General features: G+C 39.1%; 1 protein-coding gene and 1 long non-coding RNA gene across 13 annotated transcripts in view; one reads left to right on the top strand and one right to left on the bottom strand.

Moving 5' to 3' along the window:
* The window catches only part of LOC121156670, a 28912-nt gene that overhangs the window by 1277 nt on the left and 4014 nt on the right, over positions 1 to 23621 (top strand). For 2 of the 5 annotated variants that reach the window (XR_005883904.1, XR_005883908.1), the window contains exons 1-3: positions 17663 to 18545; positions 19821 to 19952; positions 20621 to 22942. This is a non-coding gene — a long non-coding RNA (uncharacterized LOC121156670). Of the gene's footprint in view, positions 1 to 16647; positions 16764 to 17662; positions 18546 to 19820; positions 19953 to 20620; positions 22943 to 23621 lie in introns of those variants that run through there. The other 3 variants (XR_005883906.1, XR_005883905.1, XR_005883907.1) reach the window with 3 other exon arrangements.
* Positions 16356 to 23621, bottom strand: part of ZBTB20 (zinc finger and BTB domain containing 20) — a 709762-nt gene continuing 702496 nt past the window's right edge. For all 8 annotated transcript variants that reach the window (XM_040980442.1, XM_040980441.1, XM_040980439.1 and 5 more), the window contains one exon: positions 16356 to 17104. In XM_040980442.1, the coding sequence (XP_040836376.1) occupies positions 16683 to 17104 (422 nt within the window). In that variant the 3' untranslated portion in view covers positions 16356 to 16682. The remainder of the gene's footprint in view (positions 17105 to 23621) is intronic.

The following is a 23621-nucleotide window of genomic DNA, read 5'->3' as shown; positions in this document are numbered from 1 at the left end:
TATCACTTCAGACCGCCTCAGAAGACTGGGGGCGATGGTCCAAAAAAGCATAACTGAATAAATTATTAAACTCACACTCACTACAACAAGAAAGGCACTATCACAACACATGAGCTTCCAAGCATTTTCCTTGCCATGAACATGGGCATTTCAACCACTCCAGCAAGCGCAATGAAACCTAGACCATGGCTTTTTCTCTTCTTGACTCCACTTGCTAGATTTCATGGCTGACTTCTCTCTAGCCATTGCTGAGAGAGAGTCCTGATCCACACTTGCGTGTATGCTGCCCTATGTTTTACTAACAATCTTTGTTTGGTTCCAAATTATTTAGCTCACTCTCTTCCATGGAAGTTTCTTTCTCTCCATCAGTCTCCAGGTCAAATCTTGCAGATAATGTACAGTGTCAAATACTTGCGATGTATTTTTCCCCCTATTTTTTAGACCTCTGACCACACCCTAAGTCAGGCAGCTAGTTCAACAGCTTCTCTAATAACAAGCTCTCCTGGAGATACCACTGTGAACATAAGGAAATCCAGTGTTGTTTGTTGACCATAGAAAACATATCCCTTGAGCCTGTTGAAGTATTTTTGCTTTAGAGAAAGAGAGATGTTGGGCCCCAGAGACCAAAATCTTTGGTGACAGAACTAGAGTGGGCATGTAAGCTTCCAGGAAGAAGGTGCCCCCAAAACCTCAAAAAAAAAAAAAGGTCTCCTAAGATGGTTACTGTGAGACCATTTTAAAGAGGCAATTATTTCTTTCTATAGCTTTGGTTTGGAGTAGTTGCTGTCCTCTTAGCCAATACACATTGCTAAGAACTGCTCAGAGGGATACATTTACCATTGCGTATCTAAAATGGAGATCATGCTTTTGATTGCTCACTGGAGGGATTGTGTTAGTTCTGAAAGCTCTAAATAAAGTATGTCTAATTAGAAGGTTAATGACTTCCTTAATTTTTTTAAACTTGGGATAGTAGTCTTGGATGGACACTAAGAAGGAGAGAGAATATGATACATTTTAATGTTATAATCTTAGGAGAAAGGCCTTCACTGACAATTTTCTAAATCGATGTCTCCAGATTATAGTGTTCAGAAAGCCAACATTAGCTGTTCCTATAGGTGTGATCCTTTCTTATTGAACCAGAATCTTATAATCTGTCACTTTGGATTCTGGAAGAGTCTCTCAGCATCTTAATCGCTTGTGTTATTATTCCCACACACTCTACTGCTTTTCCTGTGGCACAAGATTCTTTTATTAACAATTGTTAAAGAGCTGTCAAAATCTGGTTACTCCTAAGATGGAAAAAAAAAAGCAACAAGAATGAATCCAACAAAGAAGTTAGGGGGAAAACAACTTCAAAAGTAGACTTGCAGGCACTAAAAGGGGTTTCGGTTAATAAGAACTGTCTATGATGGAGCAGCTAGCAGATTCTGATCAATCTTCCAACCTTTCCTATAATTTCAAAGGTGGTCTCCCTTGTCTCAAAGGAAACATTTCAGCTAACTGGTTTTCAGTATTTATTGCACTGTTCCCTCACTGTCATCTTCAAGGATTTCACCACATGCATGGCCTTCCTCTTTGGTTAGCCTGATCTAGGTTTCACTCAGAGATGAAAACATGTTCAGCTGAAAGGATATTTCCAGTATGGACAAACTCATGTGTGTTTTTTTTTTTTTAAAGGAGCACAGACTAGTTCCCTCTGCCACTCTGGAAAGTGCACCAGCAAGGGGCTTCATGGTATAGGTCAAGGTAAAGACTTCTACATTCTTATTAGTTGGCTTCCTCTTTACTGCAACTCCTACTGAAAGCTGTAGTTGGAAAAACTATCAGGTAAACTTCTTAAGTGTCCTCAATTTGCTGCACTAACTCAGAGCCTTTACAAAATGAAAAAACAGGTCAGCACGGCAGTTTCTAGGCCGGCCTGGAGCTGGAGAAGCCTCCATAAAGCCTTACTGACTCTGATAAGACCAAGCCCAATCAAAATACCCCTCCATTCTCGTGATGCTCCTAGTTTCATAACTTGCTTCTTTCTTTCCCATACATAAAAACACTCTCCCAGCACAAGTCAATACATTTCAGTTTCAGTAGTGCAATGCAGTGCAGTCATATTTAGTGCAAAAAAAAAAAGCCCTATTATAGACTCAAAGCTCAACTCTAAACAGCTCTTACTAAAGGTTACCAGCGCTACAAGAGAGGGAAATTCAGTCTCCACCTCACATTTCTGTGAGTCATCTCTTTTTTCGCCCTGTTTGTTTCAATTCAAAGGAGAAGAAACAACTAACACACACCTATGTATTATTTCATAAAACATTAAGCTAAAAGAAAGTAGTCAAGTTGAAATCGGGGTATTATCTAGAAAAGGAAAATAGCTGTTTAATGCAAAGATCAGTAGTGGTTTTTACTTAATGGTTTTCATCATGTCAAATGGCTCTGCTGCCAAGGGGAATGGGTACAGAAAACATAAAGCTTTTCTGTTTCCCATAAAATGGTCCCACATTTAACAGTGCTGAGTTCTTATCTCTGAATAGTGCAATCAACTATTCCTCCAGGGCAACAGGCAGCAGTCCCCAGACCTAACACAGGTAGGGTACCTGGGAGCACTCACATAACTGCTACCAGTTTCCCTCACTTCATGCCTCTCTTTGTCACTTTTTCTCCTGACTACATGTAAATACAGGTACACATACATAAACTGAATTCTCAAGGCCTCTCGCAGAATGATAGTTTTGAATTGATATAAATAGCTTAATGATACACTTACGCAAAAATGACAATTATTACATATAAAAGCAAATGGTTACACCAAAAGAGTCTGCATTGTACTTCTTGTGATACTTGGTAAGAAAACACATTCATAGTAGGACTGTGCCTGGAGCTTGCTTCCAATTTAAGATTAAACTCGAATTAGTTTGGGATGTGGTAATACTGAGTAATTCTGGAGAAACTCTTGGTATTTGATAATCCTGAATCTGCCTCTTCACTTTGTCTATGTCTTCTATTTCAAATGTAAAATCTGTTTCTCTGTTTGTACCCACACATGCCTGCTGGCAGTCTTGGGAGAATCAGGATATCAGTTTGAATATATTGTGGGAACAAAGTTTGGCATAGTGGAGTCAACAGACTCAAATGATTTTTAAAATATAAAGTCACCAAGGGTTTTACCTATCATGTAAAATTGTCACCTGTTTTTGCCATGGTAGGCATTGATAAGAGACCCTGCTTTCAATGACTCTGAAAACCACAATTCTTTCAACAAAAATACAAAAAATTTCTTTCAGTTAGATTACATTTGCTGGAACTTTGCCTTGATAGACATTTAGAAAAGTGAAGTTCAAATCAATGTGACTAAGGAAGAAGTTTAACTACTGAAAATTTCTTCTAGAATCTTCTTTAACTCTACAGCTTATTCTAAAGAGAGTAAGAGCTGAGTAACTGGCTTTGTTTTTTAAAGATTTCCCTAGCTCTGAACATACACAAAGCACTTTAGACTATAGCAAAATCTCATGTCAAATTAGAACCATTATGTTATTTTCTGTTTATCTCTCTGCACACTCCTCAGGTGCCTTGGAATGAGGATGAGATGTAGGAGCAGTCAAGGGTTTCTACAATTTCTTTAGATGGGATTGATAGCATTTAGAGAAGTTTTAACTCACAGAGGTACAGTTATTCTACTAATTCTTGGAACTGTAATAATGAGAGAGAGATGGGCAAGGATAATGATGGCAGAGCATGCTAACTTTCTCTGTTAACCCTGAGAACTGGCTGTTCCCCCTTTTTGTTTTTCCTCTCTTCCCTTTACAGAAGCTGCAATTATTTTAAAGACCAGGCCAACAATGTAAAACGCAGGGCAAAAACAGGCTGTGAAATGGTTGTCAGGCTACCTGTAAGTTGAGTTGAGTTGAAAACAGTACACCTCCAAATGAAATTCTCTAGTTTTATTTTTCTTTTCCAGTTTCCAATTTGCATTGTTCTTTGTCTACGGCAGTGGAAGGATGAACGAATGAAATGCTGACAAGTCAGGGCTCTTTTCCTTCTATTCCTACTATCTCCAGGACCTAGACAGTGGTGAAGACAAGCAATGGGGAAACAACTATTTGTGTATTTAAGACCTCATGAGTACACACAGTCTTGAAATGAATAGAACAGAAATCCATGTGGTTACAAGAACACAATAGACAGATTGGTTTTGGCATTGGAGTAGCACCCCCTCTTTTCAGAATCTTCTGTACTATTAATAAGAAAGGTCAAAAGGGAAATTACATTTAATTACTTTATCCCTGGCCTTGTTCCAAAAAAGAATCTGAGGGGGCAATAAGGATTTATATAGCGTAAAATGCATGGCCGTCTGCAGTCAATTCATTTGTTTTGGACCTGTTACTTGGATAAGTAAGATTGTTGTCTCAAATAACAGTTTTTATTTTGAGTGCTATAGCCTTGATGTGCAGAGAAAATCTCTCTCCTCAAAGTTCCCAAGTGCTTGGAAAAGGAAGAGAAGATTTCCATGGAGAAAGGGCTCCTGGATGGTCAGATTGAAGACTTTTTAGAGGGAAAAGACTATGATTAAGGGTGGGCTGTGATTTGACTGCCCATACACAGCATCAAGAACCAAAACCTTTTACTATCTTGAGAAGAAAGACATGAAGGAAAATAAACAAATGAATTTACTAAAATACACATTCCTCCAGTTTCAGTTTTCTAGAGAGTAATAATTATGCTTAAATCAAGGTTTACAGATAGCAAACACCTGTTTTAATGTGTAGAAGTATCATCCATCTGCTTTACCATGTTTCACTTTCTTTGAAGGAATTGTATCTATGCACACTTGTCCTTAAGTTCAGTGCAGAAAATAAACTTGTTTGCTACCAGCCTCAATATTACAACACTTTCCTAAACTATATTTGCAAATCCTAAAACTATGTATCTGTAAAATGAGATGCAGACTTTCTGAAATGCATTATGGAGTGGGCGGAGGGGAGACAAGCTTCTTATGGGGAAAACAAGCAGAAGAAAAAACCCTTCCTATCCTCCAAAATATAAATTCTAGTGTTTCTGACCATTATTTTGCTGCATTAGTTACCATTAGGGCATTAAAGCTCCTGATAGGTATCAGCTTCAAAGAACAGCCAGCTTGTAGCAATGAGCAATTCACACTCCGACGTATCTAGAATATTAAATAACATTTAGACATTATTCTGAGATTAAGAAACACAGAGGTTGTGATGAGTAATCCTGGATCTTTGGGTCAGAACTCTCCTTGGGGAACTAAAAGTAACTCACAAGAAGGCATCTTTAGATTAACTGTGCCAAAAGGAAACCATCAGAATCACATCCTCTCTTACTTCACATTCTATTTTAAATAGTAACATTTTAGGAACATGAAAGAGAATATTTTATTCCTCCTGAAGCCAATGCCTGAGAAGTCTTTAGTACTTTTGAAAGATTATCATGAATCACATTGGACAAAGGGATAGAAAGAGATGGGATTGCCTGGGGTATGAGTAGGTGCCAAGGGAAGATTAGGGTTCTAAGCAATGCAAACGTTCCTTAGGAAACGCAGGCTTCCTTCTAGATGCATGTTCCAAAGGGACATGTATCCTATGGTGTGCATGCACACAACAAATTGATTTAAGATAAAACTTGGGTCAAGGTTAAATCAGATATAAAAACATTCTTCATTCTGTTTGTCAATGGGTACAACAAGAACTGAAAGCACACTCTCCGTATTCACCGAATATGTGTTGACACAAACCAAAAGGCATGGTATCAAGTCAAGAGCACCAGACTGAAGCTCAAAAAAGACTGCATTACAGAGCTGTTGTGAGGATGATATTAAAGGCATCCTGAAAGGGTTAGGACCCAGAATACTATTAGTCTCCTGGGCAATGCTCTGGCACCAGATGGTTATTATTCATTGGAAAGAGATCTAGCCTGATGGCCAAATTACATAATGAGTATTTTAGATACTGGACAGTGTGCTGTACAGCCCTGTATGTATTCTTTCAGCCTTGCTTTATGTAAGCACATATTAAATTTATATGTAAGTGATATTTGGCTGCAAAAACATCAATTTAGAAATTTTATGCATCTCTTTGGACCTTAGCAAATCACTGCTCTAAGTTCTAAATCAATCAATAATTATTTTCTTAAAAAGGTAACAAAAGAAGAAATTATTCGTAATTTGTTTTATAATGTGTTTTAAGTGGCTTTACTTGTTTGAAAAGAGTTCATTAAGGGTCAAGCAGTTGTCGAAATTCTTTTGAAAACATGCCACTTTAGATTTCTATAAATTTATTCTCTGGTAAACCTACCACTAGGCCAAATATTGGTAGGAGTTGACTCTGTCGACATGAATGATTTTCTTATTTCCTTCATTACTGATCTATTCATATCAAGACTCTGAACACTGTGGTATTTAAATAAAACTGAAGCCTCGGAAAATACTTTTATCTTTGGTCAAATGTGAAGGTGAGAGGAATTCATGATCTCAACCAGTGCAGTTGACATTTAAAACTGGGACTCAGGTCCTCCCACACTTAAACGAATATTGAGAACTTTCCAAATCTGCAGCTAACATGAAGACATGCTTCAGTTTGCTTGCAAGGCTCAGGTTTATGAAGGCTTTAGAGCTTCTTAACTAAGTGAAGCTTAAAGAAGGTCATTCAAATGGGTGAAGGGAAGGAAGATAAACAGCCAAGGGTCAGCATTTAATATTCCATATTTAGGATGATCAGAAGAATATCTCAAAGCATTTTTTTTTAAAAAAGAAACCAAAATTGGTTAGGAAAATAATGAAGGTGATACAATTTGGATAGGATGTGCTTATTGGGGAAGAAGCACTACTATGTGGTTCAATTACATCTGTCTAGCAGCAATATATTTACTGGAAAACTCTGGAGAGTAGATGGGTGATTTTTCTATTATAGCTGATAACTGCCCCTTGCACACAAAGAGCAGGTGTTTCCTTGATGAGTGCTAGGCTTCACACTTGGGGAGTGTGGAGCAGTGTGTGCAAGGGGTGGGGTGGAGGAAGGCAGAGACTTGGAGAAGCACTGAAGAATGGGACAGGATTAGGAGATAAAGATCTACTTGTAAAGATGAAAGGAAGGAAATGGGGTCTTCACTGTGAGAAGCCTTTAATATTGGTCCAGTGTGGAAAGGTCTTCTAAGCTGTATTTTATGAAAAACTGTTTTTGTTTTGTTCTGAATAGAGAACTGTGGGAATGAGACTGGTTTTAGGCACCTAGGATAGACAAAGAGTTTATCCACCCAAGGAGTTTTGCAGGCATTGGGGCTGAACAGCTAAGGAAAGCTAAAGAATCTCTTTATCTGAAAATCCTACCTGAAAGTATTTCTGGTACAGGAAGATAGGATGCCTGATTTTTCAAAGTCCCATGGAAGCCTGAATAAAGAAGGGAGGCACTTCAGTGCCAAGCAGAGATACTGAGGGGCAGAGATCCAAGAGTCACCATTCTACGGATTTTACCCACTGAAGAATGTGATACCTGTTTCTTAGTTCTATTTCTGTGAATCCCTGTCAGTAAAAAGATGCTCAAACTCTGGTTTCAGTCAAGCTTTAAAAAATCTCCTAGGAAAATGGATTCTCTAACAGCCTCCAGGCAAATGCTGAAGATTTCCTTGAATCATTGCGGGTATCCTACAACAGAAACTAGTCAGACAAGACTCAACATTCACATTGAAGTTTGTATCCAAAGTTGGGAAAACTAGGCAGTTCAATGAATGATGCTTTTCAGAAGAGCGGCCCTTTGAAGTGCAGCCTGTTGATGACTGGTCGGATCAGGTTCAGCAGCTCCTTGGTCTTATTTATAGGAGCAAATATGGACAGTGACAGTTCTGGAGGGGGAAATCACAGATACATTCATATGCACTTCTTTTGTTCTTCAGATATTAAGAGGGTCAGCTAAACAAGATCACTTCAAATATGAACTTCTTTGTATTAGCCACACCAAAAACATTTTAAAAAAAAGTTTTCACTTTCCTACATGTGCTAAGTCTGAGCTTTAAAAAAAATCTCTAAAATCCCCTAATGACAATACTGAAGCTAATAATATGGAAAGCAAACTAGAGCAGTAATGATTATTATTAAATGCACCGGATTAACTGCAGCAAGTTTGGTGATGGGTGATATATGCAAAGAAATAATAATGTCTCAATCAACTTATGATCATAGGCAGATTCAAAAGTTAAAATGAATATAATGTAATATATATTTCAATATAGAGTTGTTATATATAATGTGTATGTTCTAGGTTTCAGAAATAACTGTAATGTAGTGTACTGTACTTATGTAAGCATACCTAAATAGTAACTCATATTCTTCCACAAAGTCACTAGTACTGTTAGTAAAAACAAAAACAAAACAAAAGTCATTTTTTCCAGTAAAAAGAAATACCTATGGTTACAGTCACAGACTTCTTTTGGATATAGAAAGACAATCTACACTTTTAAAAAATAATAGCCACAAAAAGGTGCAACTGCAAGTAGCATTTACTTAATAGGGGACAGAGAAAAGTCATTAAAATAGAAGAGGAAAGAAAATGTCCTCTGAATTCAGTAAAGCAGAAATAATCTACATGTCATAAAAAATAATCAACCATCTAGTAAAATAAGGGTATGGGAGTGAGAAAACTGAATCTGACTGTTTCCAGGCCACCACACCTTGAGTCAGCTAGGAGAGCCAGGTTCATTCATTATTCTATGCTGGAGTGGCGTTGTGCTTTAATGTTTGAGATAAGCAAAAGCCACCAATTCTTATAGATAATGAAAAACATATCCCCTGATAGTCCATTGGTTTGCTAGACATGGTAAACAACCTACTTTTGGAAAGACTTCGGCAAAAGGCCACACTGGTTTCAGGAGACATGATGGTGACGTCCTGCGGATGCAGGCAGTATTAGGATGCTTTCATTTGGGAATGAAACTCCACACATGGGTCTGTGTGTGTGTAAGTTTATGCGCACACTGGACTCCAGGGACGGAAAGAATGGAGCTCCAGGATGGCTCAGGTCAAAGTTCGGATAGACCTTGGCTGCTGGCACCCCTTCTCCCCCGGACCTGGTGGTGTACCCTAGACTGTTGCTCCCTCAAGTCTGACTGCCAGTTGAGTACTTCTGTTCTACCTTCTTATGGAGGAAAACAGCCTGTCCCTGTGGGTTTGCTGTGGATCCAACAAACTGCCTTTTATTTCTCCCAACTCGGAAATGCTGCAGAAAGCAACAGAGTGGGCAGGTGACTGCTTCCTGGGAAGGAAGCCATGATTCTTGAGCACAGTGACAAAGCGAGGCAGTGAGGCTCTGCACTAGGACACCTCAGAGAAGAACACACCACGTGCCCAGACAGCAGCAGATCCACCCACGGATGCATACACACACACACACACACACACACACACACACGGCACTAATTCCAATACAAGTGTGGAATCTGTCAGATGTACTCAATTCCACACAAGCCAGTTCAAGTTTCTCATGGAGGGGATTCCTAGAAAGGACTGGTGTTTGGATTCTTTCAGAATGCCTGGCAGCCTCAGGATGCATACCAATGCAACTGACTGGGAGAACAGAGCAGAGGCAGATATGTGACATATGTCAGACCTTTGACTCCTAACTAGAAATTTCCCAACCAACCTTGTTGACAGTAGGGACTATGGATGTGGATCAGTTCTGTACTGAGAGCACTTTGTACTGCCTCTGCATGTATATGATGCACACTCATTTGCAGCATTTTGGATAGTAACTGTGACACACTGGATGTGTTGTGTCCTTTTCAGTACCAGAATCTACATATGATGATTTTGCTGGACAGGACCAACTGTTGGGCATAGTAGCAGAAATTGATGGTTTCAATGGAGTTAAACTTGTTTTCTTTCTATCTTGGGTGCATCAGAATCTCACAGAGGCCTTTGAAAATCACAGGCTTCCTTGATTTTCAAAGCAGGGCATCTTACACCCTATGTGGGTATCCCAGAAGCTGGGACTCAGAATTTGCCTCAGATCCCTCTGCAGATAAACTCTCTTTATCAAATTGTGACAAGTTCTGACTTTGCATTTAAATAAAGAACCACCAAATAAACCAGATGTTCTCTAAAACTGAGGGTCCAGGGTGGAAAACATTTTTGAGACTGACACTGTCTAGGGGAATAAAGCATTTCTGTTGGGAATGAAGGAAATGTTGGAAATGGGCAACCCAGGCACCTGTGACTATAGGATTCTCTTTAGTAATCTGATGCCAACTTTACATTTGGCCCAGGTCTAATGATGAAACAGAACAGATAGGAAACAGCAGCCACTTTCTGAGAGCAGCCATTTCCACACAAGTCCGCTGCCTCCCTAAGAAGGCACTGTTTGCTTGGGCCTTGGTCCTGAGTAGGCCTTTTCTTGTGATAATGCAACTATTTGAAAGCATGAAATGCCCATATCATCACAGCCTTCCAATTTCTATCTTTCGTCCTCTTCTTGGGCTTCCTGATTTAAGGCAATAATTTTATACTGTAAGTAGCTTCTTGTGAAAATACTTTAACAGAGGTCACTCCAGATTACATTTCAGTCTGAAAGGTTCAGTGGACAAATCAACAGGCAGGGCCTGAAGCAGCTGTTGGAACTGTAAGTGTCCCAGCCAGTGATGTAGAAAGATAAGCTTCCTTCTTTCAATCGGGACTTTCTTATCCTTCATTCCATACAGAAGAAACATATGCACAGTTCTAAAAAAAGAACTCATGATCTGAAGCCCTCACCATCCACCATCTCACCCTAAAAGGAATGGACATAAGTCATACAGGCCCACAGCCATTCCTTAGGACATGTTCACGCCCACATCAACTGCTGTTTTCAGGGTTGATGAAACAGGAGAAAAATGCCTTACAGACTAAGAGACATCCCTGGGACAATTTAGTCAGGCAGACATTGGTCTAGCTACTGGTGCTAGAACTAAGGCTTTGGGCTGGAAACTTTTACATATTTTATTTCCAGGGAACACTCAGTCACTACAGCCTCCTTGCCTGTTAGGAAATGGGAAGTGGTGAGCTCTTGGGAATAGGAAACCACCCTCTGGAGAGTCAGACATGTCTCTTAACTGCCTCCTCCTGCTGCCTGGGGGAAAACGGTAGAGATGGATTTCGAATGTTTGCCCTACAGAATCTATTTTCTAGGTGATGGAGGGGACAGCCTTTTGTGTTTTGAAGACACAGAGGAGAAAAAAAGGCTGCACCTTCCCAGGTGGGAGGTTCCCTGTGGCCATGGCTGGGCCAGCTCAAGTCTCTCACTGTGCTTACTGTAGGAGGAAAGCCTCACCAAGGGAGGCATAGGGTTGAGTGGCTTTTTCACGGAACTAGGGAATGCACTGAAATCCTAGTGCACCTTTCTCTTGCTTGTCACCAAGTCACATGGTTCTGCCTTTAGTGTCCTGTTATTCTTTTCTTTTTGATTTCTTCTTTTTTTTTTCTGGCCATTTCAATCAAATTCTTTTCCAGTGAGTAAAGAGGTTTCTCAGAACCAGAAATCACTTTAAAAAAAAACCAAAAAAACGATGGACCCTACCCATGGAAAAGTCCAGACATTTCTCTAAATATTTTGTGCCAAATTTCCTGCCTTTTTCTTTCTTTTTTTTTTTTTCTTTTACAATTGGATGATTTCCACATTAGCATTGTTGGGTGGCTGAATATCTTTTGCAGTTCTTACATTCTCTTCCGTAGTGCTTCCATGAGCCCGTACTCTTGCTTCTTTCTAAATTAAAGAATTCTTTCAGAAGGTTTCTTTTCAGAGTTGTCACAAGAGAAGGGCAACTTTCCTATTCTAATCTCCAGGGCGTTTCAGGCCGTATGTGCGACTACCTTTCCCTTTCCTTTTGTTTGCCTTTGCAGAGACAGACCCAACCTGGTGGTCTTATAGCTTTTCTGCAGGTTCTCAGATGCCTCAGCCAGGCTTCCAAACTTATTAACTACACACCACATGCTTAACACAGAGGGGAGGCTCAGAACATTCAGATTTATCTCATTCCTCATTTGCCGAGAGCACTAGTATTTATGGGAATGCTATGGGAAAGCCTCAATAAGAAATCATGTTGTTGGGGGGGATCTGAGAGATTTTTGCAAGGGGCACACCTCAATTTTAACTTCTGCGATAAGAGAAGACACTGATTTGGGCCATGGGCAGGACAGGTACCGCTGGTGGCCTAGTGTGATGGCAGTGCATGTGGTCAAGGCATTAAGACTTGGTATAAAATCCACACATCCAGAAGAGACTTTCTTTTTGTGATCAGAATGCAGAAATTCTCACCATTCAGAGGCTGGAAGGGGATTTTCTTAGTTCTTTTAGGATTTTGTAATGATACAGAATAAGATCTCTCTGATTTTTAAGTAAAGCAAACTCGAGTCTTTCTGCGGCCAAGGGTTGCTCTCATCTCCAAGATGCCCCGGAAGAAGGCGGGAGTGATCTCTAGTTAGAATGTGAAGTGGGAGTTATCTACACCACTTACTCATGGCACAGACTCAAAGCATCAGGAATCTATGGGAGGAAAACATCTATAAAGATGTTACTGGGATCTGAAGTGAACAATTCAATTAAAATGATTTATAACAAGCATTTGGATAAAGAAATTTCCATTTTAGATATTTCTACCTGGCTTCTCAATTTTTTTCCCCATATACAGATTTGTAGCAGATCCATGTGATTCATTTTCTTCTAAAATATGATACACATTTGGGAGCTCATTTTTCTACACATATTGACATTTAATAGAGGGAAAACTGTCCACTATGCTGATGCATTACAAATGCTTTTGTGCTAGAACATTCTACTTTTCATAAACTGTCGAGGTAAACATTCTCTTTTGATTTTCTTCTTCCTTCTTCACTTAAAATTTTAAGTGATAAACTGCTAAAAATCTGCTTTCTTCCATACCTGTTTTAGTTCCCTACACTCATCCTAAAGGTCCTAAATCTGGAATATTTTGCTTCCATTTTTTTTTCCTGCTGAGAAGAATTATTTCAATGGCATTAACAGCACCCTCACAGGACAGCATAAATTAAAGAGGATTGCAGGGTTCAACACTCCCAAACAAAAGGGATCCATGTTCATTCTCTGATCTTGAAGCAAAATCTGTTTCTCTGTATCATAAGATGTTCGTGATTGTTTCATTGTGATTGGAGCATGGCACTCTACCTGCAATTCCATCCTTCTGAAATAGGTAAAGACTTATTTATTTTCTAAAACCGGGGTCAGTGTGGAAAGCAGCCTTTTCAGAAACTAGACATGTAACAATAGCTTCACAAAAACTTTGCTCCCCTCTCCAATCAAGCATCTATCTGTCTCCAGAGAACAATTCACCAGTTGTTTTTGGTTGTGAGAATTTGCGGGGGGAGGAACACACAGCAGGAACAATTCCACAGATAGGTGAATCTGCCTGTATGTTCTGTTACGACCTATAATTGTTTTATCACCTCACCATGAATTAAGGGACCTTCCAATTTTGTGGTTGCTGTCTTGAATTAACACTTCCTCTATAGAAACAATAAATACCAGGGTTCCAAATCATCGGTAGCAATTTTTTTTTCCCTTCCAAATGTTTTACAGCAAAAGGTGAATTTCAACCCTTGTTTAGCTTTTTCATATGACAAATCAGCATTAAGGCAAATGAGTCTCCCTTAGATTTTGGAAGGAAATAAGTAAATGTATGATTAATACTGATATCCAAAAATCAACATTTCTGGAGGTATTGTGAGTTAGGCCTACTTTGCTAAGCTATTACCCGCTGCTTTCGAAGAGCTGGCAACCTGTTAAAGTCATTTTTGGCCTTCTTTCATTTTTAATATGTTCTGAGTGATTTCATATCATTTTTTCTACCTTAAAATGTGTCCTTTTATGTGTCAATCCTTTTAAGGGTCCAATGACTTATTTTGCAAAGTATCGCAACAATGCTGTGAGGTGGCTAATGCTCCCTCTATTGGTAGTGTAGTGGATATTAGAGTCTTAACACTGACAAAAGCAAAATCAGTAATAGAAAAAAATGGACTTACATATTCTGAAGCTGTTTCTCACTGACTTTTAAAACAAGTCACTTTTAGACATACATTGCTTGGTAGGATTCCTTTTAGAAATCAAAATGAGTGATTCTTAGTAGTCGGTTAGCCATCTGAGTATATTAAAACTTCCAGCAAAATACCCGCTAAATTAAGCACTGTAGGAACACATCAAACCCACAAATACTCCAGTTGCATGAACCTTGCTAAACATCACAGAGACTTTATGAAAAAGATTCAGGCTAACGAAGTGACTAAAATATATGAATGAAACCAATGTAGTCATTATAGAGTTTTTGCCTTGGAAGATTTCCCCTTGTTGGCTGTACAGTTTTTGCAAATAAAATGAGTATAGGAATAGTAGAAGGAAAACTAAATTAAAATTTAAAGTGATTTTGAAACTATTCTTTTTTCTTCTTTTACAAATTATAGTTTGTTATTTCTGATTTGCTGAAAGATTGGTTTTTCCCTTGATGTGTGCTAACACATGCTGAGCAACAATATCACGTTTGGTGCTCTAGCTGGGGTTCAGAATCCCTCCACTTGAGTTGGCATGCCTTCTAGACACTATCTGTAATGGAAAATCTCAATTATGATGCCTTGATCAGGACCGAGGAGAGAAATCCCAACTAGGAAGAGAGAGTGGCAGCCGGGATGGAGTCATAGATGGGTGGCCTTTTGAATGCTGGATGTTGACAACTAGGAAATTTTCGTGAATTTCCCTAAAGCCTTTCCAATAAGTAATGGTTAAATACATTATCTAAAGAATGGTCATCTCACTTAGCCCTCTTTATGATGATGGAAATAGTCAGAAGGTGCTATAAGAAAGTAATTTTGGCATTGATGCATCTTGGTCTGTAACAGGCTTCTCATCATGACATTTTTTGTAGCTGTGGAGGGTGAGGAGCCGAGGCAGAGTTTGACAGCTCCTCATCCTGTTTCACCACAAAAGAAAAGAATCCTTTTGTTAAGACCTCTATACTACTAGTGTTCATCAAAGAAAAAAAAAAGTCAATAGAAGTCCTAGAATCATCATATCGCAATGAAATTCTGGAGAATCAAGAAATATGTTTCTGAAAGATACAGTCCCTCCCATGAGAAAGAACAGAACTCTAGATGGATCAGCAAACAACAACAACAAAAATTTTTCAGTGGAGCAACTTAAGCTTGCTACAATTCAAAGAACTACATATCAAAATACAAAGCAGCAGTTCAAATTACAGCAGGGATGGGCAGGCCAGAGAGGCCCATCAACCCAGGCAATACTTAAAATAATAAAAATTAAGAAAAATAAAAAAAATATAAAGAAAATATCCTTCCTCTCTTTCAAATATAACTTTAGTTGCCTTTTATTCTTTCTCTCTGGAAGCAGTATCGCTAACCTTAACAGTCTTGACTTACCAAAAAATATATATATGTGTGTGTGAAATAAGAGAAGGGATTGGTGGCAGTGTATGCAAAACCAAAATGAAAAAAGAATTACTTTTAACATCTCATTTTTTTGTTTCTTTTTTTACACAAATACTGTTGTAAATATATTAAAAAAATCAGCATTCTATCTGGTAAACGTCACTTTTGCCCCTCTATAAAATTTTGAATTAAAAAAGCCTCAAGAACTTTTTGTTCCCCCCACCCTCCATTTCTCTTTCTTTTTCTCTTCCACAAGAATATATCCTGACACTTCTTCTTCTTTTTTTTTTTTTTTTGCAAAGATTGTTGGAAATAATCTTTCTCTTGTACCTAGAAACATAGGTGCAAATCTCTGATATCTTTGTTTTATCTGCATTCCTGCCTTTCATGAAAGTCCCTCTTGATTGTGCTGAGGCTGTGGCTCAGCAAAGACACTGAATAAATACGATAGCCACTGTTGCTTGTTGCTTGTCCAAGTCATCTTGGCTTCTGCTGGGGGGTGGGAAATGGGATGTGAAGGAGGTGGGCCACGGTGTGTGACCTCAGGCAGAATCTGCGGAAGAAGCTTACCCTTCCATTTTCTTTCCCACATCACCAAACCCACTGCTCCCTCCCACTCCCACAGCCCTTTTGTAAAATCAGACGAGGTGGTTGGTGGAAAACAGCAGGGCCTTTCCTCTGGGTTTTCAACCAGAAGGGATATTCCACAGTTTTGACTGATTACTGTCAAGTCCAAGCGGCCAGCATTGTGAAAATGTCCACTGAAACACTGCAAGCGGTGTACTTAAAGACAGTAGGCCTTTCAGATTTTGTTATATATTTTTGTAGTGCTCTTCACAAGTGAAAAAAAAATTTTTAACTTTTTTAAAAGACTTTTTTTTTTGTTTTTTTTTTTTTGTTGTTTTTTGTTTTTTGGAAAGAAGGGTTGTATTTAGAGGCCAGTAGCTAGAGATCCAACCAGTGGACCTCCTGAAGCACTACCAGGCCTTAAGGCCACCATCCGATGGAGGCTGGGAAAACTATGATTCACCCGAGCCTCCGGAAATGTAATGTACCAGCAGGCAAAAAACCAGTCCTTCATGTAGTACAAAACGAAATGAAACAAAAACAAAAACAGAAAGTAAAAATGAAACCAAAACATTTCTTAAATTCTAGTGCCATAGCTTTTTTTTTCTTTTTCTTACTTTTGCTTTTTTTTTTTTTTTTTGTAGTTTTGTTCATAAGAAAGAGAAAAAGAGATTACTTATCCATCAGACACATGCATCCTCATGTGGTCGTTGAACTGCTCGATTTGGTCAAACTTTGCTGGGCAGACGGAGCAGACGTAAGTGGTCCCCTCCGTGCAGGCCACCACGCCTGGGGGACCAGCGCGAGCACCCGGGGGTGTGCCTGTGGGAGGGGTCCCATTGCTGGCACTGTGCAGGGCCACGTGTCGCTCCAGGAGGGTCTTGTGGGAGAACTTCTTTTTGCAGATGTAGCACTCGTAGGACTTCTCCCCCCGGTGGAGGCGCATGTGCACGTTGAGTGAGCTCTTCTGGGTGAAGCGCTTGTTGCAGATACTGCACTGGTATGCCCTCACACCTGTGTGTGTCACCATGTGCTTGATAAGGTAATCCTTTAAGGAGAAGGAGCGCCAACAGATGCTGCATTGGTGGGGCTTCTCACCTGTTGACATAGGAAGAGATGGCAAGCAAGACAGAGCGAGACATAGCAAGGAAGGGAAAAGGAGAGACAGAAAAACAAGACAACAAAAAAGAAAAAAAATGTTTACAAATAAGACCTGATTGTTCAGTGGATCATCCTTGATTGGAAAGATCTGGTCTTCCTAGCCTCTCATGTTCAAGGAAACTGCTTTAAAGGTGATGCCAGAACAGTCTAGAATATTCCATTTCCCCTGCAGCTAATGGCTCTGTCAGAAAGCTACAGGTTATTCCCCTCCCTGCATCCCAGATCTTCAAAAGTAATTCATTTGATGGTGAAAAAAGGAAGGACTATTTTTCTTAAGGTAGTCATTTTCAGCATCATCATTGATTTAGCCATGCTTCTTATTTTCTTTATCAAACAAGTATGAGCGATATCAGAGAAGGAGGGGGTCTTTGGAGACACGGAAGTCCCTAGAATTTTCAGGAACTAACAATATTGGTTTATAGCTTGGTACTTTGGGAAGAGTCCCCATTTCCAGTATTTTGTCTACTAATGTACCCATAGGTAGATTCTAAGTCTAGAAAACACGTGAAGAAACAAGAATATGTTGTTCTGAAGAATTAGGCTTTTACTTTTATTTCTCCTTATACAGAAATTCTCCTAAATGTCATCTAAGATTTTATTGGCTGTATGCACAGGGCTGTAGCATGGGTCTCCCGAGGTGTGGAGGTTGAGTATGTAGTGGACAACATGATGATTTGATAGTTGTCCTGGGCAAGTCTAGGCATTTAGCCCACTCAGACCAGTCAGCACCTGTACACGGCTCTACTTACCTTACTGTGCCGGTGTTGACACAAAACACAAGGAAATCACTCTGCAGACCACCATTTTCACTACAAGGTGTTTCCCCGCCACCCCATATTAAACGGTTCCATATGCTGTTTTGAACTCTTGAGTCAATTTTTGAACTAGCTTTTGTCGTTTTCTTTTTCATAGCCTGTTAGTAGAAACCTTCCTTTCTCCTTTGTGTATTGCTTAGGCTTGAAACCTAATGATCAGTGAAACCTAATGAAATCCAACCTAGCTTAGAAAACCAATGATCGAATGAAAGTAAGAATACTTAGTAAAGTAAAGCCACTCAGTCAACGAATGGCAGTGTGCAGTATTCTCTCAGGAGTGCTCACAAGCCTGTGGTGTCGCCTTGGGCAATTACTTCAAAACTTGTTTCTGCTTGTATTGTTTCTTCCCAGCTCTTGATGGTGAAATAAACAATGGAATAAAAGCTCTTGACAATCAGAGTGTGGAGTTTGGCCAACATCTCTCACACCATTATTAACTGCCCAAAGTAAGCGCCCACTTTGGAGAAAAAGTCCTTTCCCAAAGTCTTTCACCTACCCTGCCTAGAAACCAAAGCTGTTGAAATGATCTAGGGTGATATTCTGACATTTAATTTATGCATCAGGTAAGGAATCAGCTCTCAAATTCAATTTAGCATTCATTTAAAATGTGTGCCTGGACTGCACCTCCATGTTCTCCTCTATGACAGAGAAGTGGTTTGGGGTGTCCTGCTAATGGTGGCACTGGAAACAATACCAGATAGGAAACACTAAATGTGTGCCAGGTTCAGTGTTAACTGCTTCACATTCATGATCCATTTTTAAAGAAATCACTCTCACTATAAGCCATTTTTGGTGTGTTTCAAACATAAATGGCTATGTTTTAAAGCACACTGTTGGGACAGCTTGGTGTTTAAGATCACAGGGTTACGAGATAAGAATTTGCCTTTTAGACTTCAGTAGGTGAAGTCTATGATAGTTTGTTACTAATCTGTTTGCTGAAGAGTTCACTCTATGCATACTGTTTATGTTGGAACATATTTTGGAAATGAGAGATTTCCTAAGAGAGGCAGTCATGCATATAATTTTTAGTTGAAACACTTTTGTTAGCTGTAAACATGCTTGGAACTCAGCTGGTCTTGTCTATCCTTGTGCTTCCAGTATAATTTATAGAGGCTGTGATTGGCCAGCCAACTATCCTTGAAAACACGTCCACCTGTCACCTTTCACGGGAAGGATGCCTTAAATTCCAGATGGTATTTGTAGTTGAATATTTCTATGTTAAAATGTCCTTGTTATTTGAAACTTTCACCTTCGCACTGTGTGTTTTCCCTCTCAGCAAGGTCGCCACTGATGAAGACATTTTGCTTTCACACCCTTTTAATAGGATGATAAATTGATTCTTTGCAGGTGTCATCTTTCCCTTCATATATATGTTGTTTGTATATATGTAGTATTGGTTTTGCCTTTACTTATGCAAGTGACCCCAGGCTTCCTAAGAATTTTCATTTCTCTGAGCTTGTTGCATGTTCTGAAAGTGAGGGGCTAGACCAAACACTTGCTACAAGCAGAATTAGTGGTCATTCACTCCTGATGCCTTCCTACCCCTGGAGGACTCCATTCTTGCCCTTATCAGCAAAGAACCCTGGAAATATCCTGTGCAACTCCTCAATGTGTGAGTAGTAGCACATTTTAAATAGGACAAGTTATCCTGTTCCTTTACCTGCCAAAGAAGCAGTATGACAGTTAATGAGCAAAAGTGTTTGTATAACACTTGGAGTGCTTAAAGAAAATTTAATGAAAAGCAAAGTGAATTTTCCATGAACTTTTTGAAGCACTGTTTAATTCATTCCAGTAGGAATGTTAATATTTTTCTTTCCCTTTATTTTCCTGCATTTTAGTTATACCAGTCTGCAACAGGCTTGACACTATACTGGTATATGAAATGGATGTGGCTTGCTGACGACTGCTCTCCAAGTAGAAGTAAATGGGTAGAAGATGGCTTAGAAGCTTTGAATCCACAATTATAAATGGTAAGTCTGATTTTGTAGAAAGAGACACAAAATATACAGTGGATACCTGAATTATAACATGAAGGGAAATCTCATATGAGTCTCTTTACTTTAAAATGATTCATTTCAGACCTATACAGATGCAGGAATCAGATACAGATACGAATTCCATTTCTTTGGCTGAGTAAATTGGACATGTTATTTAACCTCACTAAGCCTCAGTTTCCTTATCTGTGCTTTAACAATCATATAGAAAGCATCTGCCTTGTCAAGTTGTGTTGAAAAATTCAAGAGATAAAATACTTAGGAAAGAGTAAGTGGTCATTTTAAGAAAAATTTAAGCTTCTATTCAGCACAAAGGAACTGAGGATTAGTGAAGCCTGTTGAGAAATAACTTGTATGACATAGGAAAACCAACTCATAACTTAAATAAACCCAGTGTTTTAGACAATTAATAAAGCAAGTGATTACACGGCAACTATGTAACTCGGAGGTAAAAGCAGAGTCTACTCTCATGACATATGGTAATATAAAGAAATAGCATTAAGAATAGAATGCCAGCTGTAGCATAGGATTTCCTAGTAATCAAGCAGAAAGTGAAGAAATGGCATTGAGGAATAGAATGCCCTTTAATGCTTTTCCAAGGGCAGAAGGCTAGTGAAAGTATATGTTTTTTCTCCATTTCTCAGTGTCTGCTTTTCAACTCCTTCTGATGGATTTGCTCTGACACCTGTTTTAGTATGATTGAAAAGTAGGAAAAAAAATAAAGGAAAAGAGAGGAAGAAAGATACTGCTCAGGTTAGTAAATGCTGAGCGTTCTGCCTAATGCTGATAAAGTTCAAGTCTGAGTCATCTTAACGATTGCTGTTTTCAATAGCAACTTCTGGATTCACCCACAAGACTTTTCTTGGGCTGTAGAAAGGACAGCAGATGTTGCTGGCAGGTTGTTTTCTGGAACCATTGCCCTATCTGTGTCTCTGTAGTCTGCTGTAGCACAATGTCCTTGGGATAAGTACAGCGAGGGGTCAAAAAGCCAAGACTGGCAGTGGGAGGAGGGTGGTAGGTGGGGAGCGGTGCCTGGTTGAGTCAACAGGCATCAGGGAAGGAGGAGGAAGCTGAGCATGTGGGCTGAGGAGGTGGCCGCTGGGGAGGAAAGTAAAGGGTCCTGGAAAGTGTAGACCCTCTGCTCACAGAAAATCAAGATTGGATTGGAAAGTGGAAAGGTTCAATATTGACAACGCAAGTTGGAATGGAATCATAGGGAGCCATTGCAGCCATTTCTAGCCAGTGGATAGAAGATCTCTTTCCCTGTCTTTCCTTTTCTCTATTTCTATAAGTATGTCTTTCAAATAGAGAGAAATACCTATTTTTTCAAAAGACCCTGAGGTATGGAGACTGTCTGGTAGCCCTTCTGGTCAATTCTTTCTGTACCATTTGGGTCCAGCTTAGACTGCTATTGTCCAGGAGAGACAGCCTACTGGGACACACTGCAATTATTAAACATCTGTGGCTTTTGTGACAATAAAAATATATTTGCGGCAAGTAGAACTCAGAGAACTGCATTCTTATTACTTTATTTTATTTATTTTCCTTAAAGCTTCATGAATGACTATTAATATTCTCAGAAGACAGCATGACCAGTTAGAGAAACGTGACCATCTAGAAGATGACCCAACAAATCAATAATGGCTAAGACTATGAAATAGCCCAACCAGGCCATATTTCCTCCTATTCACAATTTCTTGTTCTTTGGATTGTGCTATAAAATACATGGTGATGTTTATGATATAAAACATACATTCATAAGATACATATTCCTAAATGGTTTTGGTAATCTTAACAGAACTTATAGTTAAGTGCTTTAACTTGCAGGGAAACCATATGGAGTAAATATTATTAAAATCTGAAAACTAAGGCTCTGATGGGCTGCAAAGTCTACCTAAAGTATCTCAGTCAGAAAGCAGTAGCAGCAGAAGTTGTGCTGCTGTGGATTAAGTTGCCACTTGGGTTCCCATATTCCATATCACAGTGCTTAGGATTGAGTCCTGCCCCTGTCTTCAATCCAGCTTCCTACTAATGTGCCTAGGAGGTCGAGAATGATGACTGGACTGCTTTGTATTATTGCTACCCATGTAGGATATGTGGATGACGGTCCAGGTTCCTGGCTTCAGTCTGGTCTATCCATCGCTATTGTGGACATTTTGGGAAAGTGAACCAATGGTTGGAAAATATCTCTGTCCTCTCTCCTTCTCTCATTTTACAACATGATAAATATTACATGAGACATACATATTCTAAAAATATACTTGTTGTTTATCTGAAAGTCCAAGTTAACTAGTCTTATATATTTTGGCTAAATCTGTCAAGTCCATGATTATAGGTAAATAAATAGTCTAGATGCCATCCTGGCCATTCTGATGATTATGTGTGCTAATGTGTTACATGCAGTACGGTAAGAACAAACAGAACATGGTATCTGAAATATGTTTAGCTTCTCAGATAAAATTTTTAATGTGTAAATATGCATAGTATATTATTCAAATATAAATAAACATCATAAACGATCTGCACCAGAAAATAAATAGACAATTTCATGGAAATAGATTTATGCATCTATTTGCAATTGGTCAGACACCACTAGAGAAGGATTTGATTCATTCACTGATCAAGTATTCATTGAATGCTTCTTCTGTTTAAGGTATCATGTTGGGTAAGTTGAAAATGTTTATGCATGTGTGTGTGTGTCCTTGTTTATCTGACTATTTCTGCTCTTTCTGCTCTCACTGAGTTTAATCCTCTTTGGAAAGTGCAACAATGCCCACATAATAGCAGAAGCCCACACTGCTATAATCCATCAGTACCTTTGCCAAGTACCCATGAAGACTGGAAGACTCAACTGACTGTTCTTATTCAAGAGATTGTAATGAATCTGCCACAAAATGAAGCCTATATTTATAATGGATTTATTTTTCAAAAAACACAAGTTCATATGAATATACTTTTAGAGAATGGTAAGTAACAAAAACTACTGGATGCTATCCACCCTCTAATTTCCAGGATCAGCCCTCTTGGGGAGTGATTCTTAACTGTATCAGGAATTAGGGCTTGTTAAAACACACATAGATGCTGGGTGCCAAGCATTCCTAATACACAGAATGTGGTGAACCAGGGTAGAGGGTACACAGGTGAGAATCTGCCAGTAGCTGATAAAGGGATCATACTGCTGTTAGCATATTTCTGAATGTCCCCTTTTGCTTTCTTTCCATATCCATGCTGACATCAATCTTTTCCTTTAAAAAAATCTCTTTTAAACTTTCCCTTTATTCCCATTCCTTTTGACATCTATTTTTTTTAGGAGGGGTGGGGGGACAATATAAAGGAGTCCTGCGTTGTTCCGTGACAAGATGGTTTGCATTATTTTTGCTTTTCCTCTAATTCTCATGCTTTCAAACATGTTCCTAACTCTAAGTTTCATTTCTTGCCACCTTTATGAAGCTGCAGTGTGTGCAATGAGAAACTTCTAGAGGTAATGAAATTCTATTATGGTTTGTTTGGCAATGGATAGGGAGTGATTAGGTGAAGGATTTTCTTTTGTTCCTATAAAAGAATGAAAAAAATTCTTATTATGAAAAACCGAGAAACCAAAGAGTATCACATTGCTTCAGCACTTGAATTCCACAGAGGAGGGAG

This window comes from Ochotona curzoniae, unplaced genomic scaffold (assembly GCF_017591425.1).
Source record: "Ochotona curzoniae isolate NIBS_2020 unplaced genomic scaffold, NIBS_Ocur_1.0 contig_3498, whole genome shotgun sequence".
Taxonomy (NCBI): domain Eukaryota; kingdom Metazoa; phylum Chordata; class Mammalia; order Lagomorpha; family Ochotonidae; genus Ochotona; species Ochotona curzoniae.
The sequence above is the reverse complement of the archived record's forward strand: the minus strand, read 5'-3'. Positions and strand labels throughout refer to the sequence as shown.